Source organism: Medicago truncatula, chromosome 2 (genome assembly GCF_003473485.1).
Source record: "Medicago truncatula cultivar Jemalong A17 chromosome 2, MtrunA17r5.0-ANR, whole genome shotgun sequence".
Classification (NCBI taxonomy): domain Eukaryota; kingdom Viridiplantae; phylum Streptophyta; class Magnoliopsida; order Fabales; family Fabaceae; genus Medicago; species Medicago truncatula.
In genome coordinates, this window is record NC_053043.1 from 29,361,762 (window position 1) to 29,381,354 (window position 19,593).

The 19,593-nt window shown below is 34.2% G+C and overlaps 2 protein-coding genes across 3 annotated transcripts; one reads left to right on the forward strand and one right to left on the reverse strand.

Annotated features, from left to right (window-relative positions):
- The first annotated feature begins 6,433 nt into the window (after nt 1-6,433).
- LOC120578204 (chaperone protein dnaJ 49) lies at nt 6,434-7,986 on the forward strand. Its single transcript, XM_039830581.1, has 2 exons — nt 6,434-6,615; nt 6,722-7,986. The coding sequence occupies exon 2, from the start codon at nt 6,737-6,739 to the stop codon at nt 7,814-7,816; it is 1,080 nt and encodes a 359-aa protein (XP_039686515.1). The 5' UTR covers nt 6,434-6,615; nt 6,722-6,736; the 3' UTR covers nt 7,817-7,986.
- A 4,115-nt stretch (nt 7,987-12,101) lies between these two features.
- Nucleotides 12,102-17,010, reverse strand: LOC120578205 (signal peptidase complex catalytic subunit SEC11A). Of its 2 annotated transcripts, XM_039830583.1 has the most exons (9): nt 16,717-17,010; nt 16,477-16,589; nt 15,872-15,943; nt 14,590-14,625; nt 14,083-14,128; nt 13,725-13,812; nt 12,748-12,805; nt 12,516-12,550; nt 12,102-12,372 (listed from the first exon to the last, which is right to left on the reverse strand). In XM_039830583.1, exons 1-9 carry the CDS (start codon nt 16,793-16,795, stop codon nt 12,363-12,365), a joined length of 537 nt encoding a protein of 178 aa, XP_039686517.1. In that variant the 5' UTR covers nt 16,796-17,010; the 3' UTR covers nt 12,102-12,362. The 2 variants fall into 2 exon arrangements, with proteins under 2 accessions (XP_039686517.1, XP_039686516.1); XM_039830582.1 differs by lacking the exon at nt 12,516-12,550 and having other exon boundaries at nt 12,159-12,372; nt 16,717-17,006.
- Nucleotides 17,011-19,593: the final 2,583 nt, after the last annotated feature.

A 19,593-nucleotide genomic window follows, 5' to 3' on the forward strand; every position in this document is an offset into this window, starting at 1 on the left:
ACACGTCAAATCTTTCAAATCAACTTAACTCTTCTAAATTCAACAAAACTCACATATATATTATAAAAATATAATATAATGGCATAAACTCGATTAAATAATTAATTAAACGAAAGTGGGCGTTACATACACCACCTCTTATGAAACAACGACATCAGAGTACACCACCTCTTATAAAACAACGACGTAAGAGTACACCACCTCTTATAGAACAACAACGTAAGAGTACACCACCTCTTATAAAACACTAGAACATAAACAGTCACTAACAACAGCTTCAACTATGACTTCAACAACTTAAGACTCCAATACTTTGGAACACTTTGGAAAGACAACTTACAACTTTACAACTTAGACCAACATCAACAACTTGATCAATATCCAACAGCAACAGAAACAGTACAAGCAATTCACAACATGATAATATTAATGAAAAGCATCAACAACTTAAAAATCATACATTTTCCACATAATGCATATAAACTTTTCACATAACCAACAACAGCAACATAGGCAGCACTTAAACATCTCAAGATATAACAACATCAAATAATAATCAACATCAACTTAAGCATCTTATATAATTCACATAATGCATATACAAATATAATATGTAACACCCCGTTTTCCGAACATGAAAATTTCATAAAAATAATCAGAGTATTCACATAAACAGAATGTCACATTCTTTTCTTAAAATCATAAACTGAATAAATAACTATTTATCCTTTAAAATTCAATAACAAAATCTTTAATACTTCGTAGCGGAATTTATTCAATAACTAAAACAGTCTTTGGCACGAAGGCCTCTTCATAAATATCTCATACAAATCCAATCTAAAAACATAGTCATAAATCTTCAAAAACAATACGTAAGGAATAGAAAAGCAATAACAAAGTTCTCATCCCGTTACGTATCAGTGCACCTAAGACACACGAGAGAGAAACCTCACACGACATCAACTATTCTTGGTTACCTGCAAGTTACTCATACGAAGAGCAACATTTCCAAGCAGAAGGGGTGAGATTTTACAAAACAATAATATTAAGCATATAATTCAACAATTATATTTAACAACCTAAAATCATCATAATATTCATCATAGACATTAATATATCATATATCACATCTTTAATAGTTCATATAAAGAATCATAGCTTCAAAACTTGGTAACTTAAACATCTTTGACTCGACAAATGCGACTCCAACTTGACTATGCAATTTAGACCTCTTATATGCATGTGGTACCAATCCAGGGCATCAAGCCCCCAACATATTTGAGCGTAAATAGGCTCCCAGGGCATCAAGCCCTCAACTTTATTATGCTAATGCATGGACTCGACCTCTTAAACATCTTAAATCGACAAACTCTTGTATAATCCAATAATTTGGAACTTCATCATCTTAATCAACTTAGACCGACTCATGCAGCTTAGTTAAATAACAACAGCAACACAGTAGTATACAAAAACAGCATGACATAATAATATCAAATGCAAGTCAACAACGTCTCAATTATTCACATATAATTCAAGTAATACATATACAATTGTATCACAATATAACATCATCAAATCATCATAAATCAGCTTCACAGATCATCATTAATATTATATATAATATTCATAACAATCCCAAGGTTCAACTCTCAACGACTCGTGCTACAAAGATCGCAAAACCCTAAACAAGTATTCTGTAAATAGGTCACTCGCGAGGCGAGAGCCTCTGCTCGCCATGGCGAGTTCCGGTCAGATTCTCAAAGTTTTATTCTAAAATCTATTCAGGTTCAATCTCATTCTACATTCTTTCCTAATCATTATTAAACATGTTCAGGCACTCAAAAGCATCTAAGGATCAACTCAAAAGTCAAAATCACGAAATCTTGCAAGCTCTCTGGTCAAGCTCGCTAGGCGAGTTCATCTGCTCGCTTTTATTCTAGTATCAAGATGGCACCATTTGAAACTTTGTATGGTCAGAGGTATAGAACACCATTGTGTTGGTATAAGTCAGGTGAAAGTGCTTTGTTAGGACCGGAGGTTGTGCAAGAGACGACAGAGAAGGTTAAGATGATTTAAAAGAATATGAGAGCGTCACAGAGTAGGCAGAAGAGTTACCATGATAAGAGGAGGAAGGACATTGAGTTTCTTGGGTTGCGTAGGCCCTGTCGGAATGGTTTGATTGGTCGTTGTTCCTGAAGCGGAAGCAGCGTTTGATGCCGCTGTGCCAGAAACGGTAGGAGGACGCGTCATTTCAGGAAGCAATTTATTATTCCTTAAACGCATGCACAATGTAACAACCCGATTTTTAGCTAGATTTATTTTAATTACTTTTATTGTGTGTGATTAATTGTGATTGTGTGTATTTTATTGTCATCGGGTGCATTTACATGGATTACCGTATTAGAAGGGTATTTTGGTCATTTGGCGGGTAAGGGTAAAATGGTAATTTTGGTGATAATTATTTTAATAATTAGTGAGAACTCTTATTTTACTAAGTTATCAGTGTAATGATTAGTTTTTACCGTTAGTGACCGTTGGTTATATTTTACCGTTGTTAGTAATTACCGTTGAGTGTATAGAAACTTTTAGAATTATGTTAGAATGGGTTAGGCCCATTAGAATTTTGAGTTGAGCCCATTAAGGGAGATAACACTAGGGTTGTCATAGAATTATCATTCATTCACTTCACAAAACATTTTCCTAGAGAGAGGGGGAGGTAGAGAGAGAAAGAGGTGATGAGAAGAACAAGAGTGTTGAAGGGAAAGCTTGAGGAATCAAGTGGGGTGACCTAGGAGCTGAATTGAAGCAAGGATTAGGGTTAATCTTCTTCAAAGGTAAGGGGGTTAGTTTTTATCATAATCATTTAGTTAATTCTTTTTCTCTTGTTCTATTCATAATTGATTATGAGAATAAGTGATTATCATGAACCCAATCTTTGAAATTCGTGCTTATGTTGTAGAGATATGTTTGAATATGTTAATTTGATGTTAAATGAATTGTTGATGATGAAATTGCAAGTTCATGATGTATGAAAATGGGTAGTTTGTAAATTATGCTCAATTGGTGAATTATGCATGGTTGTTGATGAATTGTGATATGTTTCATGATCAATGGTTGTTGTTGTTGTTTAGTCATATTGTTGATGATGATATATGGCTTGGGTTTGCATGATTCATGATTTGTTGTTGAGAAATGGATTGTTGTTGGTGTTTTGGTGAAAATGGGTTGATTATGATTTTGGATGTGAACTTGATGATTTGAAGTGGTATAAGTGTTATTTACAAGTGTTATGATTATGGGTAATGTTTGATTTAATTTGGGAGTCTTGTATTTGAATCTAGTGATTTAAGAGTGATTTTTGAGTGAAAAACGCATTGTTAAGCTGATTTTTGAACTATTGTGAAGCCCAAAATCGGCCACCGATTTTCCAAAATCGGCCACTGATTTCTGAGCTTATTTTCCAGTTTTGGTTCGACGAAAATCGGCCACCGATTGGTCAAAATCGGCCACCGATTTGTCAAAATCGGCCACCGATTTTCTGTCAAGCAAATCTGGAAAACATTCACATTTTTCACCTGTTTCCGTGTTGAATTGGTTTTTCGTGTAAACATGAAAGTTTTAGGTAATTAAGTTAGCTTTCTAATGGCTTTGGTTTGACGTCCAAATGATTTTTAGAATTTGAGTTATGATCAAATTACTACACATGGGTCATGTGGATTTTTGTGAAAACTTATCATAACTTTTTCTATAAGTCGTGAAACTTTTCCAAACTTAATAATGGGTTAATGAGGTACTTAGAGTGAATAATTGAGTATGCATGTATATGTTTGAGGTATGATGATTATCGTGAGAAATGTATGCTAATTGCTTGGAATATGAGAATTCTTGAATTGGTAAAATCATACGTGATAAGTGATGTTGTTGATTATTGAAAATCATGTAATTGATGTTGGATGACATTGTTGATTATTGATTAATATGTTGATGTGTGATGATGAATACTATGATTTATTTGTGTGGGCATGTTTTCTTGATAATGCAATGTTGTGGAGATAATCAATATAATTGGGTGTTGTCCTATATATTGAGTTGAGATTGTGAATTGTTGTCGCATTATCGAGTCCTTATACATGTCCATGCATCATAGTCGTTGTTGCTGTAAAAGGGTTGAACTCTTTTACTTCGAGATTGTTGTAAGGCAGGTGTGAGCCCTTACATTCGATGTGCAAGTGGCATCGAAAGGTGACGACCTTGTTGAGATTTGGTACCACATGCATTTATGTGTCAATAAGTGCATATCATATCATGAGTCCTATGTGAAATATGTGATTGGTGATGAAATGAGATGAATGAATGTTGATAATGATTGTTCAATGATTGATGTTTGCGAATGAATATTTATGATTGGATAATTATTCATGTGATTGATATATGTTGACATGAGCTATCAAGTTATGATGTAAGTATTTATGTATGCTTAATATTATGCAAGTACATGATATTATTTGACTTAATTGTTATCTGGATCATGATAATGTAATACTTACCCCCAGTGGTTTTAACCGCCTACTTGCCTGTATGGGTGAGTAGACGTTGTGCAGGAGTAGTGCTCGGTGAGTCTTTGCTTGGGATATCGGGAGCTTTCTCCGATATCGGTGTCGAGTCGGCTCTGGTCTAGGCTTGTTGTGTCGGTCTAGATTAGGTTGTTTATATTTTCCTTTGGATTATTGTTTTGTTGATGACTACCCGTATGTTTGGGCTTTTGAGGTTTATCTTTGGGATATGATTTATTTGCTCATGGCATGTACATATTTGATCACTCTGATTTATATTCCGTTGCAACTGTTGAGGTTTATATACATGTCTATCGTTTTTTTTGAATTTTGAATGAGACGTAATCTCTATTTCTTGAATAAATGTATTATTCGCATGTTTAATTGCTTTAATAGAAATAGGAGTGTTACACACAACGCAAACCAAAAGTTTTAGAATTGAAAAATTCAAAGTAAAAATGCACAAAAGGTCCCACTCGGCGTGCCAATTTGTTTACACTGATTTTTGGTAAACAATCGCTGGTTTCAATAATGTTTACTTGCAAGATCAACTAGTAAATCTTAGGAGCATATTGTGCTTTTTATGGTATGAAGTAAACGTAATACTTGTTCGTAAAGTATTTTGATAAAGTAAAAGACAAGAACAAAATGCAAATAACTGAATTCAACAGAATTGAATCCAATCGAAATTCTATAAAGAAAACAATAAAAGAAAATGCTTCGAAAATGTTAAGTAAATTGCAAAGTTGTTCAAAGAAATGTATTGAATTTGTAAAGACTTAATGAAAGTTGGTGCACATATTCATACTTTGCAACTTGTGACTCGTTTGTCGCTTCCATACGGACAGTATTGAGTGTAAGTTTTTAGTATGATTGAATTGTGACCTGTTTTTCCTAAGAAAAACTTCTATTTATACAAATAGACCTATAACTGCCTAATCATCGCCATTCGATTTGAATATCGAATAGAGCCGTTGCTACATTTCGATCTTATCCACAAAGTTGATGGCGCTTCGATAACTTCCCTTATCCGTCGAACTAAAATTAATATCTTCGATTCCTGCTGAGGACGCATCTTCGATAGATCTTTTTTCAAAGCTAAGTCCAACTTTCTTAGGTCAAACCTTTGACTGTATTAAATGATAGTTTTTTCACAAATATTGGCTAACACTTGGGTGCTGTGAGTTTGTTTGCAGATTCACCCTTTACGTTTTTAGCGATGTTTGTATATGATGTACTCTATCGATTTGAATGAATGAATATCGTTTTGTTTTTGTCAAAAAAAAAAAAAAAAACTTTAGTGTCTTTTATTTTTTTGATTCATCTGTGTTTTTTTTTTTTGTGGTGGTCGAGGTTCAAACCCCGAACCTTGCATATTATTATGCATTGTTCATATCAAATGAGGTAAGCACAAGGACATTCATTTGTGTTTCTAGTATATTATCATATGAATTATATTTTATATTTAAATTTAAAAACGAACCGAGTATTAAAGATAAGATAAATTTATCTTAAAAATGTACAATTAAACGAATCGATGAATTATATTTTTGACTAAATTCTTGATCCCCATTTTTTTATTTTATTTACCTCCAACCAAAATTCAGAATTCAGATTATTATGACTTTTTTTTTGTTGTAGATAAAAGAGATGGTAAAGCCATCATAAATTTACACACACAAAATAAAAATACCGGGATTTGAACTTCAATTATGACGTTCGGCCTAATAATTTTGGAATTTTCGTCCGTTGAATTAGGACTTATGAAACTACTTTTTTATTTATAAGAATTGGATGAGTATAAAATAAATATTTCCTCAAAAAAAAAAAAAAGATTTAAGAGCTTGCTATAGGCTTATAGAAGATAAAATACGCGTTATGAGTGAGAAGATACGACTTATATAAAAATAAAAACGAGAATAAAAGTAAAATGTTATCATAGACAGAGTAGAAGAAGAAGAAGAAGATCAACCGCATCGGCAGAAACAACATGAACAACAATTTCTATAATATTATTATTATCTCATCCACTTGAAACCCTGATTCACTCCTTTCTCGATCTGTAAGTTCAATTCCCCTCTTTCCCTTTGATTTAACCAATTCAATTTCACATTTAATCACTTTTTAATCGCTTAAATTATCAAATCAAAATCACTTTTTAATTTCAGATCCGTTATTGCAAAATGGATGGGAACAAAGACGATGCATTGAAATCATTGAAAATCGGTAAAGAAGCTTTGGAAAAAGGCGATCGTAATCGCGCTTTGAAGTTTCTCAACAAAGCTCGCCGTCTCGACCCGACTCTTCCGATCGATGATCTGTTGTCCACTGTAAACAGCGATGCAGGTGATCATGCCACATCAGCTGAGGAGCCGGCGAAGAATTCATCCGATCAGCCTTCAATTCGTCGAAGGGCTGGCTCCGCTCCGGTGCCAGGGCCTTCGTCTTCGTCCTCAGTGTCTTATACTGAGGAGCAAGTTTCAATTATAAGGGAAATTAAGAGGAAGAAGAATTATTATGATATTTTAGGGGTGGAGAAGAGTTGTACTGTCGATGATGTGCGAAAATCGTATAGGAAGCTGTCTTTGAAGGTTCATCCGGATAAGAACAAAGCTCCTGGAGCCGAGGAAGCGTTTAAGTTGGTGTCTAAGGCTTTTCAGTGTCTTAGTAATGAGGAGAGTAAGAGGAAGTATGATGTTTCCGGAGAAGATGAAGTGGTTTATGAAAGGCGCGCTGCTGCGAGACCGGCTAGGGGATTTAATGGTTACTATGAGGCTGATGTTGATGCTGAAGAGATATTTAGGAATTTCTTCTTTGGAGGAATGGGAGGAATGGCGCCTGCTGGGAATTTCGGTGGGTTTAGTTTTGGTGGACCGGGGATGGCACATAGACAGGCTGCTGCTGATAATGGTTCCGGTGGATTCAATGTTCGTGCTTTGATTCAGTTACTTCCGGTGCTTCTCATTTTGCTTATTAACTTTTTGCCTTCGTCGGATCCGGTTTATGTTCTTTCGCAGAACTATCCTTATGAACACCGGCTTACCACACCTAAGAATGTTAACTATTATGTTAAGTCTACGAAGTTTGAACAAGATTATCCGTTGGGAAGCCGTGAACGAGCTACTATTGAGGAAAGGGTCGAGAGGGAATATTTTGGTATTCTTCGCCAGAATTGTCAGTTTGAGATGCAGCGGCGCCAATGGGGATATATCAGGGAAACGCCTCACTGTGATATGCTTCGGAAGTTTGATTCGGTCCGTTGATATGAGTTTGAAACAAGGTTTAATTTTATTATTGTCTTGCTTTTTGGTTTTTTTGATGTAGATGCAGAGCTAAACTGCGTGTGATAATATTATAGAATGTACAACTTATTTTTTCACTCAGTAATTAGTGAAGCAATTACAAATAAATCACTTTGTTGGAATTATTAGCACTCAAATTTTATCTTAAAAGTCATTACTTATGTGAGATATATACGATTGCAATGCCTCGCTTAAGTTCCCAAATGTGCCTTTTGGCTGATGTATGTGTTTATATTCAACAGCAACAAGTGGTTCCGCATGGTAGAATGTATTAGTGATTACCTATTGTAGTTAGTTATGTTGCCTTGGTAATTCTGTTGGTTTTATTGCTGCAAATTGGTGACTTTGTGGTTTGAGTTATAACTTTTAGCTCTAATATAGCATGATTAGAAGAACAAAATGTGGATGAACTCTAGGTTAATGCGTTTATGGATTGAAAGAGGGAAAGAAAGATAATAGGATCAGCTCAATGCATCAATGTATGTCTGTCATCATCAGGAAGTTTACTCCATCTATTTACACGGTATATAATAGCGTGATTATGCATACGTGGAGTAACATGATTTCGTTTGAAGAATGCCATGATGATTTCTGGTATGAATTGCTTGGCCACGGCCTTTTGGGGTGGACCTTGGTTGGTTGTGACGGAGATTGAGGAGAAACAGAACTGCCATGTGAAATATTTGTATCTGTGTCTGTCTGTGTGGATTGAGTTTGCATGTTTGTTTAATTCATCAGGCTGAAAGAAGGCTGGTTTTTCTTTCCTACATTTTCATTCAGTGAGTGGCACTTCCATGTTGATAAATAAACTAGTAACCTAATACTTTTCTGTATGTTTTCGATGAATATGTTGAATGTCCTTTTTTATGCTTTTCGAGTTGCATTTGACTTCTGTCGTGGTAGCATCAAGATTTTGTGTTGCATTTGATGTATGTGGTGGTAACATCAGATTTTATGTCGTAATCTATCTAGTTTGAAACTTAGCATGGATGTATATTTTCAGATATATCTGTTTTATTAGTGTTTAGTAATGCAACTCGGTTTTCTTTGTTGCTCCTTCTAGTAAATAGTAAATTGTTTTTTACTTTGGACAATGCTAATAGAAATGCTTGTAGTGATAGGATTTCATATGTTGAGTCTGAAATGTTTTTTTTTTTTTTGGATGTTGTGAATTTGGGAAATGTCAGCCACAGTTCTCTATAATTTAATTTCCTAATTTTTTTAAATAATTTACAGAATTAAAATAATTGTTAGATAATGAACCATTCATTATATGTTTGGAAGCAAGTATAAAAGAGTGTTACTGGAATTTCTTTAGAATCCCTTGGATGTAGAAGCTCAACAATCTTCTTAAACTTGCTCACATTCATACTATGATATATCAAGAACAATGCACTGCAATTTCTTTGCTTACTTGTACTCAGGTCTTTGAGCATCAATTTGGCTTTCACTTATCTCTGCTTAGTCCCATTTTATTGTCAACTTTTATTTTTTCTTTACAGTAAAAGGAAATTTATTAGTTGGAAATAGCGAAGACGATTACAACATTGTAGAAAATCTGTTTTAGTACTCAGCACTTAAAAGACGAATTCTAAACATAGAGCCTAACCAGTTATGATTAACAATGCACATAGAACGACCAAGAGTCAAATAAGTACGACGAAACCAACATCTAGAACTTAACCTCAAGCTTAACACAATCTTCCACCCACGATCAATGACAATGAAGATAAGAGGAACCACAATACTTTTATCTATCCAGTTATGGGTCAAATTTTGGGGGGGTCGATGCTGCAAGCGTCCCCTCTATGTGAAGTGTGTAACTGGAGGGGGGGTGGGAGATTCGGTGGGGGTGGGAATGGCTCTGTCGAGGTGGCTGATGAGAGTGAGGTTGTGAGGAGATGATGTCCAATTTTAGGGTTCCGCTCACCATGTCAAGGACATCTTGAAATTCAAATATGACCTTCATTTGAATGCACCACCTTTCCCAATTCTTTCCACAAAAAAATTGGTAGATTTCCACGGGGAACTGTTGGTGCCAGCCATTGATGCAGTAATTGAATCACTTGGTTCTCACTGTTGCAATTCCTCTCAGTTCACACTTGGTTACAAGAAACTGAGGGTTCCAGATACCAATTTGTTCGGTAAGATGACATACACACACCCATAGCACCCAGACAAGGTAACAGTTATTGAGAGAGTATAAACTGAATTGAAAATTTGTATATGTATTCAATTAGTTGTGATTTTACAAGGAGCGCATTATTTATATACATTCTCTTCTAAAATGTCTAACAAAATATTAACTAGCTAACCAAGAAACATTTCAATTAACTAACTAAATTTTACATTTGAATTAGCTAACTACATAGAAATGAGTTTTTATTAGTATTTATTGTATAAAAACAAAAACAATAACAAACTCTTCTTTCACTTTCTTGCCCTCCCCTGCCTGAAATAAAGAAGAAACAACTCATCAGTGATAACTCAAAGATGATGAACCATGGTGATCATACTGTGCTTTCAAGCGATGATGATGCTCTATATCAAGAAAATATAGATGCATTATGGCTTACACTCTCACATCCATCTCCATCATCATCGTCGTCGTCCCCTTCGCCTTTACCATATCAATACACACCATTAACGTGTCTTTCTGTTAATACATGAACATTCTTGTATTCGAAGATGATGAACCATGGTGCTGCTGCACTTCCCTGTGACGAAAATATGAATGCATCATGGCTTACACTCTCACAACCATCATCGTCGTCGTCACCGCATAGGCCATTACCTTTTGAATACATGCCGTTAACACCTCCCTGTGCCTCCCTTTTAATCCACAAACATTCTTCTATTCATAACTCATCATTACTCTTCCTAATTTTGACTCTGAACCTGATAATCCTGACCTAGTCTCCAAATTATCTCAAAGATTATCATCCAAAACAAGAACAAGATGTTTCTCTTTCTTCTACTACCACTAGCAAGGTGTTGAGACGACGTCAGCGTATTCTACCAAAGCATCAGCCTGTGACAAAGAGACGACTAGTTAAGAATGCGACAGTACCACAAGCATTCCTGCAGGTGACTTCCAAACGAGCCACCGTGTACACACTCGATCACTTGGTATCCGTATTGAAACTCAAGACTATCTCTGGGAACTCTTCAATGCAAATTCTGTAAGTTTCAACAAGACATTCAAATTGATTTGGTTGAAAAGTTAAAGAAAGTGACAAAGTTCATGGAGGAGAGTATGCGCGAAATGCATGATCGTGCACCAGATGAATGGATGTATCTTGTGGTACCAAACTGTGAAAGTTACGGAAAAGAGAAAGCAAGGTATCCACTGATTACAAAGAAGAGAAACATCAATTGGTTGTTCTTGTTGAGTTAGATGATAGGGTGCTGCAAGATTGAGCATTTGAATTATTTCTGCAAACATGTTGATACCCCATGCCCTAGCGAGCCAGCGAGGAAGCTCGTGTCCGACCTCGCTATCAAAACGCCAAGGGGGCATGACTTGCATTTAGTACTTGTCATGTTTCTCGACACACTTCTTATTGATTGGCCTTGTGCAAATGGAAGGACGTGAATCGAGTTTTGTGTGGAAGTCGCAATGTGGTGCCTTTGCCCGCCAAGTTTTGGGCACGGACAACACTTCTATTGCATACACACTCGATGTGTTGTTATACACAGATCAGGTGCCAAAGATCGATTGATATATTCAACTTATTTTGGTTTATGCAAACAACTCCAACTAAACACACCGTTCTGTGCGTAGACTACAAATTCAATACTCTCTTCTACTACTCACTTGACTCGTTTAAGGCATACCTAATCTATGTTTTTTATAAATTATTTTCTTTGGTTTGATCTTGATCAGTGTATCTGGACACTTAATAGTGGTAGATTTTTCATTGAGAATGAAAGTCTTTTTTATCTAAAAAAAACAATAAATAAATGAAAAAAATAAGTCAAATTTGTATTTACCCATCAATAGGACAAATAAATGATTTTGACTGATGTCAAAATCTCAGTAACTTTATCTACCTTTTTGTTGATGGGTAATGTAGTTTTCATAAAAAAAAAAAAAAAGTAAAATGATAGCATGATCTTTGCTTAGAAAACCAATTAGATAGATTTGAAGTGCCTCCTCCATTCCCCTGATTGATTGTACATTTTTCTCCTATAATAATTATCAAATTTTATACGTTCACTATTTAAATTTAAAATGACAGTTGAATTTAAGAAGAAATCATAAAATTGATTTTTAAAAACCATGGCAACAAAAGCAGTTTCGTTATTACTAGTCTTTGGCCAACGCCATCAAACAATAATGCTTATATATTGAATTGGCTTTATTCCAATAAGGAGGCAATGATGAAAATGTAATTTATTTTCACCAATAACATCAAAAATATTCTGAGATTCTTTTACATTAGTGTATGTGATTGTTTCTTAGCCTATTCCTTTGATGTCAAAACCAGCAGCCCCAATGCTCCTACTAGTACATACTGCAAAAGGAAACAATGACAAATTAACATTTTAAATGTTAGTTTTGATATAGTATTAGCATATGTGAATTTGAGAACCAAAGAGAGAAAATAGTCAGAAGAGAAGACGGAGAATGCGGTTGAAAAAGGAAAAATGCACACACCTATTAATTCTCTGTTTAAATGAAACAAACATCCCCTATAGTTTTACACATAATAGAATTAGAAGGAATGTATGTGTAATTGAGAGACGGTTAATGTCTTCGACAAAATACTAAAGAGAGGGTATGTGCAACTTTCTCAATATAAATAAAACTACGCCTTTTTTTGTATAGAAAACAACATGATTTAGAACCAGCAATGATTTCTTCAAATAGTTTAGATAAAAGAACAAACCTTGATAATAGGTTTTTCGGACATGATTATCGTAGCCCAACCAGCATAAGGTAAGAACCTGCATAAATAACAATGTAGTTGAACATATTAGACAAAATAAATTAAATTGTTCTGTAATTCAGAAACATATGATCACATCAGAAGCAAGAAGAAATGGATTTAGTAGTGAACTAATGTCAAGTAGAAAATTTATATGACATTCCAGATATTAACTAGCTACTCATTCATATCCCTAGAAAATTGAATCAATTAAGTTTCCTTTCATTTTTCAATCGTTATATATCTGTTGTAAAATAAGTTTTACTCTTTCCTTGATTTCTCTCCATAAGCAAACAACCATTTACATTGTGGAATAATGGATTTTGCACAAGTATAGCTAAATGGGAAGAATACGAAACATACATTGTAAATAATGTTTCAAACCCAACAGAGTACAAACAGGACTAAATTTAATTAACTAACTACAAAAAGATTACTCGGATCAATTGGTTGAAACCCTACTGACTGACAGATAATGCTAATCTCCAGAAAAAGGGATGCGTGTGTGTGTGAGATAAAATCTAATTAACAGTTATAGACCTTCATCTGCTCAATAAAATGTTTATAGATATAGGTTCACAATATGAAAATAAGATATGGTTTATCATAGAAGCAGCTCTCGTTACCGTACCAATGAGGTTAGCCAACATCCCAACCATTGATTAAGAAGAGAATACAACAGAAAGAAAATTAATCAATCTCCAGGTATACAGGAGACATGGAAATCTCTCCTCCCTGATTTCATTTTCAATACCCAAGACAATATCCTCTAGCTTTTAACGGATTCTCTTCTTAATAAACGATTCAACTAATGAGGGTTACATAACAAAAGTAATCATCTTTGTGTACCCAATAAATAAGTGATAGGTCAAGCTAAGTGCTAATGTTCAGCATGAACACATAAATGATGATATTCCACAACAAAGAGAAACATTTACCCGACAGCTCTTCCCATAATATGCTTTTTCTGCAACCAATCCTGGTTATAATTGTACAAAACCCTGTCATCTGTAGGATTATTGTCTCCTGAAATACATAACCGTGCATATAAGGAAATAAGTATGTTCGGTCATTGGATGTTAAGGAGGACTTATCAAAGTAAAAAACAATCAATTTACAGCAAGAAAACCAATTACAAACCAAAAACTTCAATAGTACTGAATGTATGGTGACTATAAAATATAAGAAAAGAAAAAGCAAAATGGTAAGATATTGCTTTCCGCATATTGCGATAACCATCAGCTGACAATTGAAATATAATAGAGATATTATAATTTGCACAAACATTGGTTATACCTTTAGTAAGGTAATAAGTATCTTCTGTATCTTGACCTTCATGAACCTAAAATAAAATAACATCCACAAATTAGGTGATATATGAAGACTGATCAAGCAACATTATACTTTGAAAGATAGATTTAGCCAGCAGATCAATATGTGGGGAAAAAAGTCAACTATGTATACTATTTGAAAAATCTAGAAGTTCATGTAGTGAGCCTTCGGTTCTGCGATTATCAATCTGATTAAATGAGGAGTATATTTTTTTACCAAGTACAACACGGAAACTTGTGAGATGTTATGATTAAACCATTATTCTCTTCTGAAGATTATGAGTTCCATTCCATTTATTAAAGGCTTCAGCTTTATTGATTCAATGAACCATGGGGGAAAATGATCACCAAAATATTGAGAATCTTTAGAATTACCATTTATGTGCATAACACCTCTTCGAAGATATATGACTTATCAGATAGTGTCAACATGTTAAAATAATTTGGAACAGAAAATATGTGTCATACATACCTTAATCACACGGTGAACGATTGGAATATCACGTCCCTGTACAATGAGCGGATATTTATGAGCAAAATATATAGATGCAAGCACATCAAAGATAAATAAATCTACCAAAACCAACGCACACATTTCATAAACACATTGAATGGCCTTTTCTGGTTTATAAAAATAAAAATTATATAGTATATAAAGTCATTCAAGACCAAACAACAATACATTATTATAGATCCCTCAATTCTTTGAAGTACAAGACAGGGAGAAATAGGATCATAATTCAATACATGATGCTCCCTCAGACTTACTAAAGATAAAGGGGGGAAATTACACCTATGCTGCTATAAATATAAGGGAAAAGGTAAATATTTTTTAAAAGTTTGCTTTGCAAAATGATTAAAATAGATACACTTACATGTGATTCTAACACATGTAGCTTGTACTTATATCTCTTGATAAAAAGGAGATATTATGTTTTATGTTGTCAATGTTGACAAGATTTACAGTATGAAATATTTTCCTTTAGCCAACGAAATCGAAAGCAAAGGTATTTCCTGGCAGTGGTTGTGTTATTGGTTAAAAGATTAATGCTATCAACAAAATCTTTTCACTTTTTTTCTAGTTTTTCTTTACAATTGAGTGAAATATCACGCTAGCCTGAGTAAGGCTCTAAACAACAAGTAGAATGATTGTCTGCAGCATTTATGAAAAGTAACAACGAGCTACATTACTATGAAATTGGAAGTATAAGGGCCTAGTGATGTCGCCAAAATTCTTGAAATGTATTAATTTACAACCTAAACTATTGTAAGCAGTGTTGTCAAATAGCGGAAATAGTGACGCTATAGCACTATAGTGTAGAAAAATTTGAATAAATTGCTATTGTTCCGTGATACACTATTTGGTACAAATAGCAGGTACATCGGTGCTATAACACTATGGCGTAGCAGAATTTGACAACATTGATTGTAGACAGCTGATGATCAGCTCTCAATTTCTTTTGAGAAATAGAGAACACCCCCATACCCATAAACAACCTAGACCGGCATTCCATTAGTCAATATAACATGAGATTTAACCAATAACAAAAACGTTGTCAAAATGTATGTTGTTGTCATTTATCTTCTTTTTTTGAAAGGATGTTGTTGGCATTTATCTTTTCATTACTATATCTACATCTATGAAATAAAACGACCCCAAATAATCATAAAAAATATTTCTAAGTCTAAGCAACTTAAAAATTGTACAAAAATAACATAACAGTAGATTCATCAATTAATGGAATAGCACATACATCTATATTGAAAACCACAATGTCCCCTGAACGAATTGGATCCTTGCTCATGGTCAAAAACAAAATGTCACCCTGTAAGACCAAATCAACCACAAGTTTTTATTAAACAAAAACCATAAAACCTACATAACTTAAATCTCAAAAATCAAAATAATAACAAGCGTATGTATTTTAATTTTATTTAATTTATTTATATGTTTCGGATTGGGTCAAGCACAATCAACAAGAGACCAACTGGTCTTCCGCGAAGGTAGCAACCCACTACGGACTATGCTATGGCCATACCCTAGAGGCACACCCAAGCAAGTCCAAAGATACAATTAAGGGCCGTGCGATCATGATCATTGTCCAATTAGGGCCGTGTGATCATGATCACATTATGATAGCTGTCCAATTAGGGTTTCTATTTGAAAAACCCTAATTCTCCTCCTATAAAGTCTAACTCGTGTCTCGGGTAAAGTACACTATTTCTAAACCATAAAACCTCTCACTCGCGACCGTTCACTGATCGCCGGAGTGTTTGCAGGTACAGCAGGCTGCCGTGTCAGCCAATCAAGGTCCACTCTGGATCAATATAATAACATTTTTTTAAAAATAATGCTTACTCTTTGGAAACCAGGTTCCATACTTCCAGAAAGAACAACAACAACCGGCGATTCAGTTCCAGTTATACACATTAACCCTTTCCATATTATTAATGCCGATGTTACAATCATCCCTGAAACAAATTAAATAAAAAAACAATGATTAGCCACACACAAATACTTACTTAATTAATTAATCAATCAATTAATGTTGAATTACCGATAATATATGAGAATAATAATGAATTGAAGAAGACATACCAAGAGTGATGACTTGGTGCAAAGCTTCTCTAAGTTTAATTGACTTGATGGAGTCAACAGTGTCTGAAACCCAACCCATTGCGGAATTGAAATCAAACGAAGTATAGTTTGAGAAATAAATCAAAAATCGACCAAAGTATTTGGATCAAGTGTTATAGAATTGAGATTATGTATCTTACTAATGCAATGTGTGATATCTAAGATATTTGTGTTAAATTTGCAATATATTTATAGGTGAGTTAGATAGAGAGAGTGTTGTGGATCCCTGTTTCCGGGTTTTGGTCTCTTTTGGGCTATTGAGTTTCAGACCACATTCTTCTTGTTTTTCAAACATACGTGTACCACCCAATGTTTATGCCACACGTGTCTATTTTCTATTTTCATGAAAATCGATGCAATGAAAACACAATGAGTGATGTATCGAAAGAAAAAAGAGGAAAAAAAGGTTAACTTTCGATGTAACTTACCATTGCCCACTTGATAAAGAAGGTTAACACAAAATTTCTTCTAGAATATATTTTGAGAAAATGTACTATTTAATTTGAAAAAAATTATTTTCAAATATATTTTGAGAAAATATACTATTTGATTTGAAGAAAATTTGTTCCTGAATATATTTTGATAAAATATATTGTTTGATTTGAAGAAAATTTATTGTCGAATATATTTTCAGAAAATATATTGTTTGATTTGAAGTTGCCGAATATATTTTGAGAAAATATACTGTTTGATTTGAAGAAAATTTATTGCCAAATATATTTTGAGAAAATATATTGTTTGATTTGAAGAAAATAAAGAAAGAATGATAATTTTGAGAAAATGTATTGTTTGATTTGAAGAAAATAAAGAAAGAATGATGAGTAAAACACAAGAGGTAGGACCAAGTTAATAAAAGAAATACTACTCTAGGTACCCTGTGGCAGAAGAAGTAAAGTGTAGTATTGTTAAAAGGTCATATACGAGGGATTCTGTAAGTGAATGCTTCTGATGAAATGATCAGAATCAGATATGCAGCGGAAAAGATCAAAGCAGAGAAAAGAAAAGCAAGACACAAGCAGTTATCCTGGTTCCTTCCACAAAACGGAAGTAGTCCGGTCCCCCTTGCACTTCCAAGGAGATTTCACTATAATCACAAAGATTACAAATGCTCAATACTCTCTAAGTATGAGACTTCTCAAAAATGCTCAAGCACACACGCAAGAGTCTTCGAATGCTCAAGCACTAAGCAAGAGTCTTCTAATGCTCAAGTACGCAGGCAAGAGGCTTCTGATCAAACAAAAATACAATGAAATTAGTTTGACTTGAACACTTGATATACAATCAGTGGTGTTCACAATACAATACGTTAAAGACTCTAGACTTTTGAATTTCTAAGATGTATCAAATCAGTCAGAAATTCAGTGTGCTTTGTAGAATCAAATTGACAGAGTTTTGGCGCTTTTTAACATGTGTATCTCTATCTACAATTTTCAAGTCTTCACTCCTTTATATAGAGGTGTGAAAGAGACGTTGAGATGATTTGCACGTCTAAAGAGTCGTTTGGAATCCTTTGATCATTCACCAGTAATCCTTTGCCTGATTTGGGTGTAGTCCTTTGAAGAATTAGCTTCAAATTCATTCCCATCTTGAAGGCACAAATTCTGCAGGCATAGCTGTTGTCTTGTCTTGTAGCGTGGACAAAATAGAGTAGTGGAGGTAGTGGTTGTACACTTGTACTTTGTCAACTCTGATAACGAAGGACAAATACTCAGTGCTATCCAAAATGACCGTTGATACCTCCCTTTCAATTATTCGTTCTTCTTAGATAATGTTGAAATGAGAAACAGCTACTTTGGATCTTCAGTTTGAATTTACGGATAAAATGTAGCTTCTGGTGATGATATCGCTTCTGATGAAAACCTTGCTTCTGATGAGCTTCTGCTTCTGATGACGTCATCTCTTCAGATGCACTTCAGCTTCAGGAGCACTTCAAGCTTCAGACGCAGTTTTCTTCAGATGCTATGAATTCCTTTGCTTTCCATTGTTCTTCCAAGACCTATTGAAATAACTTGACTAGCATTTGGTCCTGTACACTTGAACAATTATTAGCAATAACCAATTGACAATTTTTAATACCTTGTTATCATCAAAACTCATTAAGGTTCATTGTAAAACACATTTTGTTCCAACAATCTCCCCCTTTTTGATGATGACAAACAATAGTATTTAAAATGTTCAATTGTTGTTGATCTAATTAATAAGTTGACTACTGGGACAGAGTTTTGAAAGCTCCCCCTGAGTCTTATAGATCTTTAAGGTGAGGTTTGTAAGCTCCCCCTGAGTTCTATACTCATTAATTAAATTTCAATAAAATACTCATAAAATATCAGAAGTATTAAAAAAAGGTTTAGAAGTGGTTCTGAGCAAAGCTCATATCAAAAAGTTAACTTAATCAAGTTATTATAATGGGGCTCAGAGCCTTAAAATACTATACATCTACTCCCCCTTTTGTCATCAACAAAAAGTAAGTAAAGAAAAACAAAAGAAAGAGTATCAGAGCAACAGAAGGATAAACAGATATAGCAATTATTTTCAGAGCAGCAACTTGAAAAAATAGCATGATAAATATTGAATTGATTCAGAAGCAATGATAAACTAGTTAAAAATACATAGTCAAAGCAATTCAATACTTAAAACAAAAATCTAAACAATCAAAATTGGTGTGCAACTAAGGTTTGGATAGCTTAGACACTTGTTCCAATAAGTATTTGATCTGCTCAGTCTGCTTCTGAAGTTCTTCATCCTTTGTTCTCAGTCTTCTTCTCTGCCCTTCTTGAATTCTATCAGCCCTTGAGATGTAGACAGCATCTGGATAGAACGGAGTATTTGCTAGCAGAG